The sequence below is a fragment of the Protobothrops mucrosquamatus genome, unplaced genomic scaffold (assembly GCF_001527695.2).
Source record: "Protobothrops mucrosquamatus isolate PMUCROS unplaced genomic scaffold, P.Mucros_1.0 scaffold_11, whole genome shotgun sequence".
Classification (NCBI taxonomy): Eukaryota; Metazoa; Chordata; class Lepidosauria; order Squamata; family Viperidae; genus Protobothrops; species Protobothrops mucrosquamatus.
This window is the reverse complement of record NW_015386087.1, coordinates 269319-291073: the sequence shown is the minus strand read 5'-3', so window position 1 is coordinate 291073 and position 21755 is coordinate 269319. Positions and strand designations below refer to the sequence as shown.

The window sequence follows — 21755 nt, the reverse complement described above, 5'->3', positions numbered from 1 at the left end:
AAAACAAAATCCAGTTGCCTTTTGAAAAAAGCACCTTTGGGACATTCCTTGAATAGCAAAGAAATGTTGCAAGTTAAGTTTTTTGTTTTAGTTGCATATTACCTCCAGTTCTAAGATGCCAGGAAAGATAATCCACCTCACCAGTGTTTTTACAAAAGAACACGCAACCTAAAAGTAATTGTCTTAAAGAGTTTTCAGAACATACTTCAAGGCAACGAATAGTCTACTGAATGGTTCTGCCCGGGACGAATTGCCCATCTGGTGAAATCAAGAGCTCCCTCTCCTTTCACTTTATTGGAACAATGATTGTTGGGATCTAACTTACAAAGAAACAGAGAATAGAAAGGAAAATCTTGTATCAAGATTTTGAGTTGTGGCAAGGGAAATTCTAGGGCTGTGTTTTACTGTCAGGCTTTTGAAGCATACAGGAAAAACTGGATAAATTTGGCTATGTAAAGAGAGCAGGTTTTTTGTTAAGAAGCTCTATGCTTTCTAGAGAGTGCAGATGCTGGAAATAACCATTTTTTGTTAGCAAATGAGAAATATTGATGGATTAGGTGCTTATCTCCAAATTACTTTGTGTGATTTCCTCATTAGATTTGTCTTAGTTGGTTGCCTTGGAAGGGTTCTTCACTGTCTCTAGTCAATTTCATTTTATCCTTGTAAGTGGTGAGCAAAATTTCTTTGCTAAGTTCCTTTGGATCTGTCAAGATGATATCAAGTGAGGAATTGAACCTGCTCCTTGCCTGTTATGTTTGAAAGTTAGGAAAGGGGGTTCTAGAAGGAATTTTTTCTCTGATTTCAGCTATTAAACTGTATTGCTGTCACTTTGTGAAATACTCTCACCCATAAAAGTATGTGCAGCTCCCACTTTGTTGGTTTCAGAAACAGCAGACATCAAACATCAGACTTGTTTCAACATGCTTTAGATCTTAGTTCACTGGCTGTGGGCACCTATCATGGTTTTTATTCCAGGTTATCTCTGTTTATGATTTTTTTTTTACATTGTGGTGATTTACTTATTATGCTTTTCATTTTCGTTTTGATATATTCTGCCAAGAATCCTTTAGGATTGAATAAGTTATACACAGTGTTTGATAAACAAATAAATTCACAAGTAGCCCTACAAGAATGTAGTTTCACATGTGAAAGATCTTGTTACTAAAAGCCTCTTTTGCATATCATTTGTCAAAAAGAAAAAATAGAGGAAAATAGAATTGATATGGAATTTGAATAATCTGTAAAAGGAAACCAGGCTGCCAAAGAACACGATGGCTGGACACTATCAAAGCTGACACCAGCCAGAGCATAGAAAAACTCAAATAACTATTGCAAGATCAGAAGATGTGGAAAGACCAGGGCCACAGAATTGTCAAGAATTAAGCACGACTGAATGGACATCAATCATCATCATGGAATAATCTAACAGAAACAGTATTAGAAGGAAGGTGATTAATTGAATAAATTAAATAGAGTAAATTGAACAAGAAACATTGTATTGATTATCCTGACTAATAGGAGAAATGAAGAACTTATATTTTTCAGCTTTGGAAAAGCAACATGGACAATTATGCAAGAAATTAACGTTTTGCATTGTGATAGAATTTATCTTAGCACTGGAGTGCACTACTGCCCTCTTGTGGATAATATCACTAAATGCATGGAGTCTTGGACTACCTGTTGAGTAATCCTGACCCCTTCATATGATCCTTCAGTCAAACTTGATCAAATTCTCAGTATGTAAGAGTGGCATTTGGATATAACCATAACGGATTTTTCAGAGCCAGGCTTTGCAGATCAGCGGGAGTCATATGCACTAGCAGGCACCAAGATGGGAAAAAGTAAATTTGTAGGAAAGAAAACACAGGCAGGAGAAAGGGTTCATGTTCAGAATAACAATGTTATAGTCCTCATGAAATTTGAGAAATAGCTTAATGAACAAGCCTTAGTTATCAAGGACATCTGGCTAGTAAATGCTCAGCTCCATTCAGTTGCCCCGACTCCACCCCAAATAAAGCGTTTAAAGGGTCATAAAAAGAAAACAAAAATCATTGAAATAGCAATACCTAACCCTCTCCATGTCAAATAATAGATTTATATATGGCAACCTATATATGATATACAGTATATGTGTATGTGCAAATTGTATGAGTGGGAAATGAGTGTGCCTTGTTTTCCACTGTACATTGTACACCAAACAAATAAAACCGAAACTCAGTACTTTGCACTGATATCTTTTCCCACATTAGCTGTGAATAGTGCCAGCCATTTTGTAAGCTTTTGCTGGTTCTCCCTTTCAGTTCCAATATATACAGCTGCTGCTAAAAGGCATTGGCACAGTATAAAGCAAACCTTACAAGTGGGGGTAATTATGTCCAAGAAGATAATTTGGGCATCTCTGAGTATATCTATGTAATGGAGCATTTGGTAATAGCTTGTTCGTGAGTTGTGAGTTGAGACTAGGAAAAGGGATAATTGGGTCATACAGTTAAAGAACCACTGTTGTTAAAGCACTGGAGTTGGCACATCACCTGAGATCTTGAAGGAAGCACACTGTGTTCCACATCAAACACCTTGGTTGCTCTGCTGCCATTTAGTTTTGTGACAAAATTATAATATATATTTATAATATAGTTCGATGTGGTCATCCATTTCAACTTTTAACTTGCATTTTAATAAAAATATAAATTCAAATCCAACACCTAGTTTCATGTTTTAACAATTAAATGCATTATACAAACATTAAATAAATCTACTTTACTTAAGGAAACTCAAAAAACTGTGTCCTCTGCTTCAACATTATTTGCTTAACATAATATCATGCAAACTAAAAATTAAGACTTAATATAACTCATATATTCTATTTGAAGTCAGTATAGCACTTCTTATCCATTCTTTCCAATACTGAACATCTTAGATGCATTATTGTTTTTTCTTCCATTCAGTTGTGTTTTGATTCTTAGACACTGCATGAAGAAACATGTTTTCTTCTGCCTTCTCAATATTAACAGGGGAGAGAGCCATCCAGAGATCAGGGCAGGGCTGGATATAGACAGTAAGTCTGTAAGCAACAAAAAAAATAGCTACGAAATCTTTGATAACTATCCTTTGAGAGGCAAAAAATATTACTTTTATTACCGGTATTTAACACATTGTGCTATATTTAGCGTATTTCCTAACATAAACTTGATGTCCCAAATCAATTTTTAAAAGTTGTTTATATTTAGATATTTGATATCTCTGAATTTTTCTAAAAATATTTCTGTATAATGCTGTCTGTGGAAACGATTAAGTTAGAAAGAGTTAGACCATTATGCAAGTCAGGAATGAATTTCTCAATCAAAACAAAAAGCATGTACTAAAAATGTATAATTTTGAATGTATTTGAAATAAAGTGAATGTAAAACAATTACAGCTATGTTGGTTCATGAGGAAAAAAATAACCAAACTCTGTAGTTGGGGTAAATATTTTTATTGCAACAAAATGGCCATAAAAGGATATGCAAATGTTTGAATTCTCCAGAACTCTTTTTCAGATAAGATGTTACAAAAAAATAGAAAGAAGCAAGAAAATTCAAAAATTAAACTGGATGTTTTAGCTATGAGATCTATACTTCATATGAAATTATAGATTAAATGGCAAGTGATAATGGTGCCATGTTGCATCTAAATATTCAGGGATGAAAAAATGATTTTTCTACCCTTTCCCCAAGCTCAGCTCTGAAAAAATTTCCAATCAAATCCTGGCAAGGATGAAAGAACAACAAGAAAGAACAACAAGAAAGAAATATTATAGTCTTTATAACTGCCAACTTAAAACAGTGATTTCTATTTGGTTTGTTCACTGGTTTAACATATTTATACTTCATTCCCAAACCAATTTCTTTGCTTTTATGGTTTCTTTAAACTGATATAATTAAGTTCTAAAGGCCTAATAACTTTAATGCAGCTAAAAGGTTATGCTGCAAAATCATGTCATTCTTATCTATGTTTATTAAGAATTGATATAATATACTCAAAATGACTTATTCCAAGTATTTCAAATTTGTATGTATGCAAATTTCATAATTATACCAATACAGAAATCTGGATATTTGGCAATTCCAAAAATTAAGTTTTAAAACACATTCATTAGCAAAAATATTGTCAATATATAAGACATTTTACTAAGTGAATCTCTACAACTATATATTGGTGTAGTGTTCTAAAGTATATCAGGAAAGGGTAACTAAAAAAAAAAACCCCTGCCCTCCAAGGGTTACAGAAATAGACAAATGTCATTTCTGGAAAGGGCAGAGCCAAGATATTAAGCCCATAGAAATTTTAAGAGACAGATACTGAAAATAGTATGCTAGTGTAACCCTAACAGAGGAATAATGTGCCTATTTTCAGGCTTATGTTTTAAGAAAAAGAAATTTAAAAAATGAAAATTAATGATACTGGAAGACTCCAGGAAAAGTTGGTATAATACATGATCAACATTGCTACAATACAATCTGCAGATATTTGCAGCAACAGCAACAACTAAACAAAAAAGAAAAACAAGCAAAACTTGCCAGATTGGTAATTTCACCAAATATCAAATACTCCCACAAACAATTTTCTTAAATAATTTTTGTATTAGTTAAGAGGAAAAGCAACTCATATGCTTATAAGAATCTACTGGTGATAAATACAAGAACTGGCACTTCTGTCAGTTATAAATGTAAAAATCATGCATCATCTTTAGAAAGTAATTTAATATTTGGTGCTCCAAGTATATCATACTATAGATTATTCAAAACAAATAGTTTTTATGTCTTTCCACATTATTTCTATTAAAATGAAGATATTAACATAATTATCTCAAATTCCAGAGGGATTGATAGTAAAGGCAGGTGGAAAATACTGTGACATTTGCAAAAATAATGAATATTCTAACTATATAATCTTGGTATATATTTGCTTTTTGCAAAGTAGTTTACTAGACTTACTATAAATTTTGACTAATCAATATTCACTGACTTCAAACAGGAAGCCTAAATATGACCAATTATGAATGCAACCCTGTAGTCAGAATACCTTTTTTAAAAAATAACTACCCAAATAATATATTTTGTCACTGTCCTAAACATTGGTTCATCAGGTGAGATCCAAAATAGCCTTCAAGCATAAGAGTTTGCTTATGCAGTTCTCTTTTTATTACTAGTAATGACTTGTATTGTTTTCAAACACATCTGGAATTTCCCTGAGTTCTGGAGAAAGTATTTCTGATAAAAAATTATAGAAGGATCAATGTGTCATGAGAATGCGTGCTAAATAACTTTTGCTCTTTTCTTTAAAAAAAAACCCACTGACCATGCAGAATTATCAGCTTTCAGATGTTAAAGGCAATATGTAATACTGAAATGCTATTTAGTTATTATGTCAAATGTTTTAATTCCTCAATTTAGCTAGATTCTAGGACTTAGCTTGTTGTTGTAGTTTGACTGACATTATTACTATGAAAATTAGAAAATTAAAAATATTGGTACACAAAAGCAACTGACAGTATAAAAATTAATATCATTGAAATTAAGAGTTTCTACATGTAAAACAAAAATGCCAAGCTAGAAAATCAGGATTATCCCTTTAACATAAAGGGGTTCTGGAGAAGAAGATATAAACAAACTGTGTTGATAAGTAATCCAATCTTACTTTAAATTTCTTCATGGTAGAAGTGGATTGTGCAAATAATAATGTTGTAGATATCAGCATTTACAATATCCTGTAATGCTAGACATATCTTTACAACAACCTTTCAAATCAATTTATGGGGATCCAAAAAGCAAAATGTAGTAATATTGTCACAAGCATAAGACACTTGATATTTTAATACAAAAGAATTCTTCGTTCAATAGCCTTTCGACAGATAGGACATTCACTCATTCGATCTCCACAAAGCTGACATGTTCCATGACCACAAAGAAAGATCATATTCTTCAGACGGTCCAAGCACACAGGGCACATGGTCTGTAAGACATAAACAAGGAATTAAATGTTTCCTTGGATAGTACAATAATCGGCTACAGTACTTAAATCTTGTACATATACTTCCAGAAAACTCAAATTGCAGAAATGGCAAATACTAAGGAAAGTTAACATCTTTCTACTTAAAATTAATTTAGCTTATATTTAATACACTATTTTAATACATTATTATACAGAACTTAGAGAAGTATTGAATAAGAAATCACCTAATGAAGGACTCACATTATACCCTGGAGGTTACAACTGCTGAAGATGACTATGCCCTAAAGCAGAAATGGGCATAGAGAATGAGGGATAAATAGATATGGGTAGTATCATGATGGACACTTCCCCAAGCAGTAGCATCACGGTAGAACATCCTCACTTCCCTGGTTCAAAAGAAATAGAGTTGAATTTAACAGTGCTGTCTATTATAGCTTCAAAGGAGAGCCTCACAAGCACCGTCTATTTTTTATTATGTTTCTGACTGGTTTATTTCAAAAAAGAAAGGCAATGTCTTTATGTATGACAATATGGCACAATGAAAAGAAAGAACATTCTCCAGATTTTTTTTTAATCTCAGGCAAGGATATATTTACTGATTTCATACTTCATAAATTTGGTATTTGCAAAGATGTTTGTCCATGTAAAATATCGTTTAAGATTTAATGGAAATAATGCCTCAAAATCACTTTATCTTTAATCTTGCACACCAATTGTACTTGCATGTGCAAGTTGTACTTTTTACATTTATGCCACACTATGCTTTTCTTGAGATTTAGTTTATATTTCTGTACATTTTATACAAAAATAGTCAGGAAAGCATCTATTAAATCTATGTTTTATTCAAATAATATTTATTTATTTAGCCCTTGAGTTAGTGTTGACTCCTGGCGACTGCCTGGACAAATCCCTGAAGTTTTATGAAATCTAATAAATTTGAAGCATATTTTGACCTCAATGTGTGTAGTATTTCAATTTTTCATTATGTAGCAATTACCCTGAAAATATTCACATGATAGTTTTCTAACAAAGTATACTATTCTCATATTTGATTTAATTTACCTGTTCCTTTATGTCCTGCAACTGCTGCTGTAATTTCTGCACATCAGCATTGACATTAGTATTATCCTTATCCTTTTGCAGAACAGGAATGTTTCCACTTGCTAAAGAATGTACAGAGGAGGAAATAATGACAGACAATGCTTGAAGAATCATCACCATCCAAAGTCACTTAAAATGTTCATCTAGCCTGGTTAATATACTGTATTTCTGTCTGTGAATTTTAACAGTTTTTTTAAAAGCTGATAATTAAAAAAGTACAAATATATGTATCCATCCTACATACTAATCTTCTGAATTCTGAACTTTACCATCAGAATTCAGCTTCAATATGTGAATGTAAACAGATCGCTACAAAAAGCCAATATTCATAACTGACTAGTTAAAGCTTTAAGTAGATCTTCATTTTATATATATTTTAGATTTATACACAGCTTTCCTCCTCTTTTCTCCTACTGCAACAACCTGTGGGATGGCATTTGCTGACAAAGAATCATTGGTCCAAAAGTTACCCAGTGAGCTTCTGTAACTGAAGATGGATTCGAACTGGAGTCTCCCCGATGCCAGTCCAGCATTTTAATTATTGCACTATATTGACAATGTCTTCTAATCATTATCACTACTTTGGAAATGATACATAAACAAACAGTTCATGCATTTTTCTTATGAGAAAAGGCTGAAGGATGTGAAGCTCTATGTCCAAAGTGCTGGAGAAAAAAATGAAAACTCAAATGCTTTCGTGCATTGCTTTTCAGTTTCTCAAAGTTATTAGGATTAAGAATCAACAGCCCTTTGATTTGATTCATAGGTTCAAGAATCAAATTCCAAAGACTTCTGGCTAAAACACTAATATAATGTGGCTATCATGTATACATTCCATCATCATCATCATCATCATCATCATCATCATCATCATCATCATCATCATCATTAAGAAAAAAGGTAAGCTTATACAAAGGGAAACAAGAATTTATTACAGTAAATTTGAGGAATAATTTAAAAAACTCACTGATGTCATCTATGGTATCTTCGGCACCTTTCCCACCACAGCACATAACAAAAGGAACTCTTCGTTCTACCACTGCCCGACATTGTACACATTTTTTCATAAGGCTGGCACAATCTGCAAAGAAAAAAAATTAAGACTAGTATGCCTTAACCATACTTAAATTCAACTTTAATATAGAGGGGAAAAATAAGTGAGAAAAAATCTTAGGCAACTAACTGAAGATAAAGGTCTTTGCCAAATATGCCAAACTCATAAATCAGCTTTTATATAATAATCGTCTAATGTCAAGTCAATTTAAATAACTTGTTAGATTCCTCTTAAGAAACAACTGTTTACGTACTTTCACAAGCACACATGTGTCCACAAGGCTGAAAGAGTACTGCAGCTTTTTTATCTGAGCATACAACACATTCTTCAATCTGTAAAAACAAAATTAAAGTAACTTTATAGCATTTAGTTCTTCAATTAAATGCTTGTTAGCTTAATATCTGTTCTGGATGAAGTGGAAGGAAGACCAATTAAAGATATCATCTGGCATGTAGAAAGACAAATTTTCCTGAATCAATATTGTTTCTGCAAAACTAACTTTGGAAGTTTAAAAAATAATAAAGAGAGGGTGATGTTACACAGTGTATATTTTGATGCTTTAAAAAGTGCCTCACTCAAGTTTCCTGAATAAGCAGTAAAAGCAGTAACTGAGTTAAGTGATGGATTGATAACTAGTTCAAGAGAATGAATCAAGCGACAATGTTCAAAGCTAAGTAAGTTCCCCAAATCCCACATAAGGCCCATCACTTTTTAACTTGTTCATTGCTTATTTAGAATTAGGGAAAAAAACAGTAAGGCGGGAAAATTTGCAAATTACTGAGGAAAGAAAAAGAGCTTCAATGTTTTAAACCCAATCTAGGTGAATAAACTACATACTTACAAATGTATATGCATACACATCTCTCTCTATACTACTGTATACAGGTAGTTCTTGACTTAAACCATTTGTTTAGTGACTGTTCAAAGTTACAAGTTATAAGAGCAGTGAGTAAAGTGACTTACAACTGATCCTTGCATTTACGACCATAGCAGCATCCCTAGTCACATGATCAAAATTTGGTCACTTGTCAATTAGACAGGGAAGATATGTTGCAGATTCCATCAGTTAAAGAATCCTGAATGGCGGGGTCTAGAAAGGTAACATTCTCTACCATTGCTACTGCCCTATGGAATATTCTCCCTTTGGAGGTGAGGTAGGCCCCGACTCTTCTGGCTTTCCATGGTTCTGCAGGGCTGACTGGTGCCCCGAGAGCCCTCCCTTGCCTTTTAACTTATTTTAATAAAGTTTAATCATCCTTGCCTCCTTTTCAAGTTAGAGAAGTTTTATCTAACTTTAATGATTTTATACGAAAAATCAGAAAACCTGTGAAGATATGTTTATCAAACAATTACAATTATCACGACATGAAACTTCTAGATGTAGTACAAAATCAGCAAAAACAAGAAATGATTATTGCTTTTGCTTAGAAGAATCTGGTTGTCATTTTGAGAAACAGGATGTTGAACCAGATGCTCTGGTTTCACTAAATCAGGACAATACAAGCTAGATTTTATAGAATACATCATTAAATAAGATTATGGGGAGAAATACTGTTGTAAAGATAATTAATTCCTTCTGACAAAAGAGTTTAAACTATGAACAATTGGAATATCAGCTTTTTGTTTAAGCATTTGCTATATGTTTCATTTTAAAGGTAAGGCATTACCCAGTATTTGACATATTGAAATGATGAAAAAAATTTAAACACACACCTTTGTTCTTGATTGAACATGGTCTTTGCAAATGAGGCATTTCTTGACTCTTGGTGAACACAGGGAGCAAGTAGCAATGTGCCCACATGGGCCAAATAGAGTATCTCTCTTCATATCAGAACATACCATACATTCTTCTAAGGTTTCGGAATCATTACTGATCATAGAAGGACTTCGGGAACCAACCTGTCCACTAAACACAAGCCTACGTTCAGATATTTATGTACACACTGAATATAATCTCCAAAATTAAGAGTGTTATTAACATTTGTAATTATAAATTCAGGAAAATAACAATATGATCCTTTCTGACAATCTTACAGAAAGCATTTTAGAAAATGATGGCCAAATCTGCAAATTTATCTGCTGACTTAGAAGCATATCTTGGTGAGGTCAATAGGACTTTACATCTAAGTTGTAAACTGTGTTGCAGTTACTACCTGGCTCAGTTAAAACAACCAAATCACTTTGAAGATACAACAGTAGATATTTACATAAAACTACAAAAAACTGCTTATACAACGTCCTTGACTTGACAAATAAATAAATAAATAAATCCTTTTTTGAATTTTTATGTTATATATTTAATTGGAACAGAGATAATGTGCGATGGCATAAAAAACCTAACCTGAATTCAAACTAATCAGAGTTTAGTATGCTGTATGAATGAAGCTGTTAGTTCTTTAACCTAGTCAGTATGAAAACAAAATATAAATTTAAAGTATAATAAACAAAATATGTTTTTTTTTTTAAAAAAAAGTAGTTTACCAAATAAAGATTGACATATAAATACAGAAGAATTGGCCAGGGGAAATGTTTCCCATTTAATTTACTGTATAAACCAACTATTCTACTATGACAAGCTGTCTATTGACCAGAATGACAACAATTTAAATAATTAAAGTAGACGTGAGGCAACTGTAATTAAATTTAGCCCAGGTTAAATGCCTAAGTAAAAGCACTATCTGTCTAATCTGTACAAAATAAACTTTATAGTGAAATGTGAGTACTTCCTAGTAATACAAACCTGATTTTTTCCTTGTGGCATTTAGCCAATGCTTTACAGAGGCTAGGATCAGGACATAAGTCAAGGGGTGACTGACCCTTCTTGTTGCGAATACCAAGGTCAGCTCCATTGGCTGCCAGGAAACAGGCAATAGATGCTGCACTTTTCTTCTCTGCTCCCTGAGTTCCCAATCCCATTATCAACTGAAAGAAAGTAAACAAGCAACTCCTTTGAATTTGTATTCATGTACCTAAACTATCGTAAAAGAGCAAATAAAAATAATACCTACATGAAGGTATAATTACCATTAATAGATTTTAGTAAATGCAGCTCTAAAATGCAATGTTGTGCAAAATTAAGATGTGTTTAGGGTGGATTCCTTTAATCTCTTTGGGTCTATAGGTGTTTTTTGAAAAGTGTGATTGACATGCATCCTCACAAAATGGAAAGAATAACAGAAAAGTCTGCCACAATGTGATAACCTACAGACTTTTGTTTCAACAAAACAGACAAGCCAATTGCCCCAAATCATTTTTAAATAATTTCTCCCAAAATTACAAATTCAACATTTGTTACCTTCCAATGGATGATAAATCCCAAACATTACAACATGTACATTTGCAATGAAGAATGACTGCTAAAAGATGCAAAATAGTTCCACAATTTTTCCCCATCAAACACACACACCTTCTGACTCTGGATTTTGCATATACATATTTTCCTCCTTTCTTATATTGCTTTCCTCATTCTTTTTCTTTTCTTCTATGCTTGATTCCCCCCCCCCCGGTCTTTTCCTTCTACTTTTCCAATTGTCTATCATCAGCCCGCTACAAGCCCCCAACACCTTTTTTCTTCCATTTTAATTTGGGCTGTTTGGTTGGCTGGCCGGCTGGCTGGCTGGCTCGGAAAAGAACTGTGACCTTTGGTCTGAGCAATGTTCTCCATGTAAGCCCTAACACAATTTGACAAAGAAAAGGGAAAAACCATCCCTACTAAAACTGAAAATCTGAAATTTTAAAACAAAGGTTGTTATAACACTAGAGAAAGGGAAAGAGGGGAAGGGCGGAAGAGGAGGAGGAGATAAATTTTGTAGAGAAGACGGCATTGCTGACCTAATTTATGCTGAAAAATCTTAAATCTTGTATTAACCTTTTATGCATTTTTTTCTCCTGTCAGCCCTTTATCTAAGAGAGTCCTTTGTCAGAGTTTTCCTGGTAGTCCAGACCAGGAAGTCAAATTTATGGATGCTAATATTACTTTTATTCTAAGATTGCAAAAAACCTTGCAAGTCTCTCCCCTCTCTGCCTTTACATTCAAGAAAACTAGCGAAGGTCACGTCTGAGTTGATTTCTCCAATTACGCTCCTGCTCTGGACTCAGATTTCTCTTATCTGACCATTGTCTTGGTTGCAGCTCTTCTTCCTGTTCCTCAAAGTTATTTTCACAATTACAACAATTCTGACATTGTTCGTATTTTAAAATTCAGCAGCTAACCCTCCTTGTTAATATTAATGCAACATTTCTCTGCAATTCTTTTTAATAACCCTAAACTAGTTATTGAATATAAAGAACTCAATAATAATATTAAATACATATGCTGCTTGATTCCCAGAGATTCTATTTGCAACAGAGATGTCATCACACATACTACTTACAATTTACACATATGTACATACACACACAACAAATTGCAAATGCTTTAGATCACCTCTATTCCAATTATCTTCTTTAATTATATGTATTGATGTTTAAAGATATCAAAATCCAATTAAATGACATTGAAACATTTTAGATTTTTTTAATATAGCTTTTGCCATATACACATCCAAGTTTATTGTGTTATCAAATAGTATTTACGTATTGGCACAGAATCTTTCAATAACTGTTTTTAGAGAACAGAAAGCAGATCAAAGCAAAAGTGCCTTTACAGCCTACTGCAAAAACAAAATTTATCAGAGAAGAAATAAAACAGTTTTCTTACTGTATTCTTGGAGGGTTCCCAAGCCGCATCTACCTTGCCCACATCTTGCATGTCTTGGAGCTGGCGAAGCTGCGACAAAGTATGATGTCTCAGGGCCTCGTGCAGTGGAGTATCGCCATCTTTATCCTGAATATCCAATTTAGCACCTGCACGAACTAGAAGCTGAAAGCAAATAAAAGTGTCAAGATTTTGAATACCTTTTGCAACAAATAGAATTACACTTATTAAAAGCATCAAAAACAGCTCATAGGTTTAACTATTCAAGGCTATTAAAACAGTTTCCTCTTAATTAGATTTTGCAGCCTGCACTTTAAACTTTTCTTTTCCTCTTTCTTTTCATCAATTGATATGTTCACTGAATATAAATTAGCAAATCATGGTTAAACAGTAAGTAGATAACAATGGATACCCAAAAGGAAATTGCTCCAACGCTATTATTATAAATACATGAAAAATTAGTAATGTGACCAATGCAATTTTCAACAGATATGTTGGTATAATGGTATTATATGCAAAAACATTCAGAAACATAAACTCAAAGAATATGGCAATCAGATTTTAATAATGGCAATGGGGTATACCAAACACTGAACCAATCTCTATTTTATAATCAGTATCTTGCAATCAAAAGTTGCAGTGTACATATACATATCCCAACCACTGCATTCCTTACCCTCTTGATTTTCCAGATCCTTCTAATAATTTGTTCTTCCTCTACTCTCGTTTTCCATTCTCTTCTCTCTTACCATGATTAATTTTCCCCACTCAATTACTATATTGTGGTTATTGGGTATTAGAATTTACTCATATATCTCATGTGCATGGAAGATTAAATCAAAAATAGAATAAGCAGTGTGTTTGATTTTTGATCAATATTTAATCTATTTAAAAATAATTTAAGTATGATATGTAAGTGGAAAAGCAACCAGACTGTCATTTAAACAGGCCATTTAAACTGTCATATTGATCAATATTTAATCTATTTAAAAATAATTTAAGTATGATATATAAGTGGAAAAGCAACCAGACTGTCATTTAAACAGGCCATGTTTCCTGTTAATATGCTGGAAGGAAAATAGAGCATGAAAATGGAGAGAAATTCTCTTATTGCATAACCCTTTTAGAAATACATTGCACTACAGTAGTATACCAGTAGTTGAGAAGTCCATTCTTATGGTACATTATTATTGCCTTACCCGCACTATTTGAGTGTGCTGTCTTTCAACAGCAAGGTGCAGTGCAGTTTGTTGATTTACATTCTGAATATCCAGGTTAGCTGTGCCCTGAAACAGAAATCCCAAATGTTACTCATATTAACTGAACTGAACTATCAGGATAGTTGTGAAAGAATGTATATGATAGCGTAGTTAAAAATATTAGACTATTATTTCTCCACTGCTAAAATCAATTTAAAAATCTATGCATATATTTTATGAAACTGAACTAATTTTTAATATAAAATTCTTTCTATTTTGTACTTATCAGCATTTTCCATTAATCAATATTTGATATGGAAAGTTTAAAAAAATGTTTCATTAGTTGTTTTCAAAATTTAAAAAGAATTTGATCCACTGAAATAACAAATAACTTAATATTTTTCACAGTACAGGCACTTCTTGTTTAGGACTACCTCATTTAGTGACCACTCAGAAATATGATGCCTATTTTAAAAAATCATTTTCTGACCACTGCCTGCATTTATCACCAAATTTCAGAGCGTGAAACTGATTAAGGCCTGGTCAATTTGGGGCAGCAGTATGAGCTGGTGGGAAAGTTCTAATAAACTAATTAAGATCCTAGAGCTAAGCCTGTTCACTTGAAGTTAGTACTTTTTAGGGAAGCACTACGTTGTGGAGGAAAGCAACAGGGGAAGAAATACATTGTTTAAGCAATTTCTCTGCTCTGCAAGGGCATAAAAGGGGGGGAATAAAAAAAATGAAAAAAGGGGGGGAATGGGTCATGCACAGAACACTATATGAGAGACCTTTATCTAAATGAACAACCAGTGATCTTTGCAACAACTCTTTCTCTCTCAGTCACATGTTTGTCTAGTGACCATTTATAGCTGATTGACCATTTAACTACCAATTTAAGGAATGGATTTTGGTTGCTAAACAAGGAGATGGTGTATACAATACTGAGACAATTTATGCATAGCAGTGGTTCCCAATCTTTTCTATACCCCGCACCCATAGAACGCTTCTGATATATTCTTGCACCCCTTACAAAAGTTTGAAATAGCAATGAATTATGCATATACACTATCATTTTGAAATTTCTAAACGGAATTTTCACACACCCCTGGAATATCATTTCGCACCCCCAGGGGGTGCAAGCACCCCCCGCTGGGAACCCCCCCCCCCCGATGTATAGGGATTCATAAGCTCCACATATTGAGTGGATATAATCAACTTACCTCTTTGACCAACTCAAACTTAATAGTTCAATTTGAACTAGCTTAGAACAAAATATACCTTCTGGATGAAAAGCTAATTAATAATAATACATTAAACTAATATGCCACCTGACTCTGAACAAGTTGGCAGTGGAAATTACAATAAAATCAATAAAACATAGAAAGAGAAAGAGAAAAGATAGCAAGTGCTATGGAAAAAGGGCTTTCACTCTCTCTCTTGAAAGGTCTGGGTGAAGATGGCTCTTTTAAACAACAGCAAAGTGGGGAGGCGGAGGTAAGGAATCCAAATCACAGGGGGAGCCTAGTTCCAGAGGGCAGGCACCACTACAGAGAAGGGGCACTTTTTAAAATATGTTTAGTAAGAATTTTAATTACAATAATAAAACTAATACAAACTAAACTTAGAGAAAGAGAATGAAAAAAAAAATAGTGTAGGAAAAAGAAACTTCATAACAAGCATAAACAAATTTAACAAATCTTCACTCCTATAAGGTTAAACAAGTAACTCTTCATTCCATATTCCATCCTTTATCTATAAGCAAATCCATAAAATATTAACTTTTCTATCCTGATGTCAGCAGAAAATTCATAAAGGATTGTCAGAACATTGCAAAAAAATGATTTATTTTAACCTTGATCAAATAAGCCACCTTTATATTCCTTCCTTTTTTTTCTAAGTCTTATTTTTTACATCAAGCAAATATTGTCATAGGCGTTTTCTCTTTAATTCTTCATTCTATCACACAAATCTCTTCAGATTTTTGACAAGCCTCCTTTTGTAGATCGAATCAGAAAATATTTTCCAGATCATTTTCTTGGTTCATCATTTGTAGTTCTCCCTTTTAATTTTTTAAATTTCAGTCAGTTTCTTTTGTATATCTAATTTCTATGTCATAATATTATTTCTAGCCAATTTTTCTAATTAATTAAGCTCCTTTATTTTATTTTTGTCTCCTAGGATACTAGGCCCAAGTAACTAATTATTCAATTTATGATTACCCCAACACATTATGTCACACATTTTGATGTGAAATCATTTATGAACACTGTTGAAGTATGATTTCCAATTAAGTATCAATTAAATGGTCATGCCAACCAGATTACAATTAAGCAGTTTGCTAATTAGACTGTCATGGGATACTTTGTCACATACTCTGCTTAGATTAAAATGTATTATCCCTGTAGCTTCCCCAAAATCTAAACTGCCTGACCAAAAATGTGATTAACTTAGCAATGACTTGGACATGATTGAATGAAGGGAAATAAACCCAATACAGTTCATTTGGTAATCTAGGATGCAATTTATCTGACTTAAATTCATTCAAAATAAATTGGCATTCTATAGCTATTTTTTGATCAGTAACAAGTTTTAATTCTATCCGTTCATCTGGCTTTTCATACATGCTGTTTTGTTGGAGAAGAGTGAGCATAGTGAGTGAATGGCTCCATTTTCTTGTTTTATCTTGGTTACTGGCTACTATTTTGTCATTATCCTAAGGTTACAGTGGCTGGTATATTGTTCTTTTTTCCTTTATTTTATTTTGAACATAGTTGAACTTTATTTATTCATATGTTCTTTTTGCTTAGGTAAGCTAATGTAAACAATTTCATTGTTTCAAATTCAAATTCAATTGAAATTTCAATTTGAAATTCAAATTTCAAATTCATTCAACACTTCATTATGTTTTCTACTTGCTTTAATATGGATGCTTTCTATAGTATAGTCAATTTCATTTATGTCTGAGGAAATATGGATATTATAAGGTTCAGTGCTCTTTTCATTGAATAAACTATATTTTTCAATTGTTTAACTATGGGATTCATTTCACAAAAGTGGCTATACAAATTTTAAAAAGGAATATATGCACTTCCAAAATCTCAATAAAATATCTAAGTACATCAAGAAAGTAAAAGATAGGATAGCTGATGTTATTAAAGCTTAGTTTCTGGAAATCTGTGATACCCTCACTTTGCTCTCACTAAGAGAACCAGTAGTGGTACAATAAATGTCTTAATGATTAGTAAAAAAAAACAACCTTTATTTGGATGTAGAAAATGATTTGTAAGCAAATGTATGCATCTATTTGTAATAAATAATGCATTCTTTCTTTCTGGAATGAAAACAATTGATAGGAAATTTACCTGATGTACCAAAAGTTCTGCTACTTCTACATGATTATTGAGTGCTGCCAAATGCAAAGCAGTATATCCATCGTCCTTTTTTTCATCTACAATCCATGGTCTTGGAAGCTTAGACAGTAACACTCGCATTGCACTGAAATAGAAAAAAATGTAAAGGATTATATCCTGTATTCTAGAAGGAATACAATTTTCCGTTTAATTGTAACATCCCAAAACTCAGTGATTAGATTGCCAGGAGTTTTTATTATTACTGAAAAACTGATTTTATATGAAATACTATCCATTCTATTAAACCTTAACATTCTTTCTCAATGAGATAATGTAATGGAATCCATATAAATATATTAGGTATTCTAGTGATCCATGTCCAGTTCTTCCGAGTTTTATTCATATTGTCTTACACATCCCCACATAAGTATATTAAGTTTAATATATTTCAGTACTAATAGCTATTTTACAATCATTAATATGGTAATGATTTAATTCCCCTGAACTCAATAGTGCTTACTTCTGAGTAAATATATGTATAATTTCATAATAAAATGCATTTTTCAACTATCATACTCAATTTGCCACACAGAATATATACAAACATTTATGACTGCTTATTTACCATGAGTGGGCAGCCTAGAAATCAGAGAAATAATTAAAATCTAGTAATGGTATACTTTGAAAATGGGAAGGAAGTCTCTTATTTTCAACACTATCCTATATCTCACATTTATTTACTCTTCCCCCTTGCCTCAAATATCATTACTTCATGTTTGAGGATTATGTTCATGCAGTTCATACACCACCTGCTGTGCTTCAATCTACCATGCTGACATTACATACTTTCTTTCCCCAATTATATATGAATGGAATTTTGTATGGGAATTCATAGTGGTAATATGAGTTATTGTACTTCTGTGTAGCTTGGGGGAGGGGTGTCTATGTAACAAGTATGCATGTCTGTGTATTTTTGTGTAGCTTGGGGAATGTGTATCTTCCAGTCTTCCCCTCTTAAAAACCTAGTTTACCCTTCAAAACTATTATTTTTAAAAGGCACCTTCAAATACTTTTAACTCTTCCCTTTTTTTGCCAGAAGTTATATAAATCTTTTCACATTGATAATATAAGACCTAGAAAAACTGAGGACCAAAAAACCCTGGTGTAGTTTACCATTTAAATATATTGATATCCTATCTCAAAAACATTTTTCAAGGTAGTTTACAGAGAATTAAAACCCAGAAACAGATTCATTAGAAAGGTTTTGGAAAGCTATCAAATAATCTTTAAAAAAGTTAATGGAACAATAAACACAGTGGGGAGGGGAGAATCCTATACCTACCACCCAATGTATCCATTCCATATATGGAGTGCCATAAAAGAAATCCTTTCACTAGTAACCATTTAAATAATGGAAAAATGGGCATTGCTAAATAGATTTATCAAGGTACGGTCAGGTAGGTTTATGAAAAAAATACAAATCTAGAGATACATCTATATATAAACTATTCATTCTGGATGGTTATTTAAAGATACTTAACAGAGGGATCCAATTACTTACACTCTCTCATGAGCAATGGACTACTAACCTCTGTATCTTATCAATCATCAACACTCCACAAAAAGAGCAATCAGGGAAAAGTTATACACTTTTAGAATGTTTCACAGATTATCCCTAATTGTTATTGTTACTGATATTTTGTCCAGGTAGAACACAAACTACATTTAATGTACAAATGAAATTAGAAAAACTCAAAAAATTGTTTTTAAAGATAATCACGTTAATATATATATATATAAATTCATATTCCTAAGATATAAAATACTTTTCTAAAATAAAATGCAAGTTATAAGCTAAAATTGTTAAAGTTAAAACTAAGAACATAGTTTCTTTCATCCTGATTATTAAAAAGGTTTATTTACTCCATATTGTATTTATTTTTACACAAAACAGAGATTTCTAAAGTTTTTGAAATGTTACTTCATTCTAAATTTTCTCTATCTTGCTTTTATCTCTAGGAGAATAAACACAATGACTGAGAAACCAGAATTTGAACATCAGTGAAAAAAAATTAGGAAAAACTGAAGCTGCAACACGCAACCCAATTTAATTTGATATCACACATATAGGGTCCGAGTAGTAAAACTGCAGGATGAGCAATCAATAGGCAGAATAAAAGACAGAGGCACCGTCTGTTCCTGGAACAGCAACCAACAGTTGAGATACTATTTTTTGCAATGGTTGACTAAATATGGTCAGGGAAGAGAGAGGCAAAAGACAGCCTGGGAGTGGATGTTTCAAATGCCTGGCTGCCTATAAAGCTGAAATAGTTTTGCTAGTGCACTGAGTAGAAATGGATTCATGGTAAACAGCATGTATGTGGAAATCCTGACCTCAAAAGCAGTGTTTGACCTCTAAAAATGAAAAATAACGACAAGCAACCTGTCTGGGAACTAAAATTCAAGCATGAAGAAATCAAGTCCTTTATCTATGGAGAAAGAAACAATACTTGCTTCAGAAGGGGAGGGAATGGATGAAGGTGTATGCTGATTTTTTTTTTTACAATCTAATGAACATTTTTGAATTATTTTCAATTATCTAAACAAGATGAGATTATCCTTCTTTGGGTTTTTCTAGCATCTACCTTGGATATTTCTGTTTTCTGTCCTGTACGTTCAAGAAACTTAGTTCTATGCACAACACCTTAATGGTTAGGAAAAAAACAACAGATACCTTGTAAGATACGTGCTCATATTTTAATTATACTTGTTTTATAGTGAAATATGTATTCATTTTCACCTCTCCATTGCTTCCCCCCTCCCACATAATGAAGAGCTGAATCAGCGATAGAGTGAACATTCAAGATGAGATGGCTGCTGCTGATGTCTCTCTCTAGGTCATCCAACTGCAAATGCTGCATGATAAGCTTACAGGTAATAGAGCATCAGAAGACCTGAATTATTCCACATATTTAAAGGATTCATGTCTGCATGTATCTTTTAATAATTTGTGCATTTGTTGTATTACTCTCAATTGCAGGTTAACATACTACTAGTGTGCTTAAATATCAAGTATTTCTAGTGTAAAGTGTTAAAATGGAAAAGAATCAGTTTTAATTGAATAATACCATAGCTTAATACTGTTGGACAAGAAATCTTATCAATTGTATTTCAAGTATTATACTACTAATACTTTAGCATTTCAAAAAATATTAGTTTTACAGTAATGCATTACCCTCTTGTTACTTTTACATTATATTCTGGATCCATTTCATTATACATAAAAGGGTAGGATGATAAGGCATGATTTAGTTATAAAGTACGTTTACTAAGAAATTAAAAATATTATTTTAGAGCATGAGCAATATAATTTAAATTTGAAACAAGCAAGTTGTAATTGTTCTGCTGCATTGCTGTTTCTTCTTGTAGAATTGTGCTAGCTACTGCTAGTCTCTGATTTGCTCTCTATCAGCTGCACTAGCTTTTTCTCTTGAGCTGCAGAAACTGAACAACTGGCTACATTAGCTACATATTTCTTCTTTTTAAAAAAATCCAATTTTTTTGCAACCTGATATTGGGTTTTTTTTTCTGTCTTATGACTAATATGAACACAAAGATAAACTATAGTATCAGCCAACTAAACCTGTGAAGATATATGAGCTAGTAAACTTACAACGACTTTAACATGAAATAAGTATATTTTAATATGAACTTTTCTAAGTTGAAAATGTTTTGCAGAAACTAGCTCACATTGTTTTGAATTAAAAGTAAAGGCCAAAAGGCCAAATCTTCACATTTACAACTTATTTTCTTTCTTGGAATATAATCATCTATTTATCCAGCTGTATTCTCATTAATTATAAAATACAACAATTGAGATTCTTCCCAAAGGCATACATCATTACAAAATAGATCATTTTTTCCACTTCACCAGATACTAATATAAATATGATAAAATATGGGTGAAGACCAATGATAATGCAAGCTGAGAGTGGAATACATGAATACGTACTACCATTTCATGAAGGTATTTTGTATAATCAAACTTCAGTGAAATCATAGCTGTTCGTCAGACTTAATAGCCAATAAAAAGCCACTGAAACCTAACAAGTACCTGAATCTTCATGAAAGAACAATTGCTTTTAATGTGTTTTAAATTATTGTACAAGTAAAATACAGGAAGACTTTAATTCTCAGTAATAAGGCCAGATACTAAGAAACAAGAGCAAAAATGTATTTTTAAAATTCACCAGGAACAACTATTTTATACTTTAGGTTAAAAGGGGACGAATCGTTGTTCAGTTTTATCCAGCAGCTATGAAAACCTGCCCAGAGCACATACTTCTTTATGTACCCATATGAAC

General features: G+C 32.6%; 1 protein-coding gene and 1 long non-coding RNA gene across 4 annotated transcripts in view; one reads left to right on the top strand and one right to left on the bottom strand.

Moving 5' to 3' along the window:
* Positions 1-3465: 3465 nt before the first annotated feature.
* Positions 3466-21755, bottom strand: part of MIB1 (mindbomb E3 ubiquitin protein ligase 1) — a 48245-nt gene continuing 29955 nt past the window's right edge. Inside the window, exons 13-21 of the mRNA XM_015820768.1 lie at positions 17404-17536; positions 14042-14128; positions 12846-13007; positions 10887-11068; positions 9860-10052; positions 8400-8478; positions 8060-8173; positions 7054-7154; positions 3466-5991 (exon numbers count right to left, since the gene is read on the bottom strand). Coding sequence (XP_015676254.1) covers positions 5851-5991; positions 7054-7154; positions 8060-8173; positions 8400-8478; positions 9860-10052; positions 10887-11068; positions 12846-13007; positions 14042-14128; positions 17404-17536 — 1192 coding nt within the window. The 3' untranslated portion in view covers positions 3466-5850. The remainder of the gene's footprint in view (positions 5992-7053; positions 7155-8059; positions 8174-8399; positions 8479-9859; positions 10053-10886; positions 11069-12845; positions 13008-14041; positions 14129-17403; positions 17537-21755) is intronic.
* The window catches only part of LOC107291800, a 9062-nt gene continuing 7025 nt past the window's right edge, over positions 19719-21755 (top strand). For 2 of the 3 annotated variants that reach the window (XR_001548982.1, XR_001548980.1), the window contains exons 1-2: positions 19719-20128; positions 20226-20325. This is a non-coding gene — a long non-coding RNA (uncharacterized LOC107291800). The remainder of the gene's footprint in view (positions 20129-20225; positions 20326-21755) is intronic. The other variant, XR_003810519.1, reaches the window with a different exon arrangement.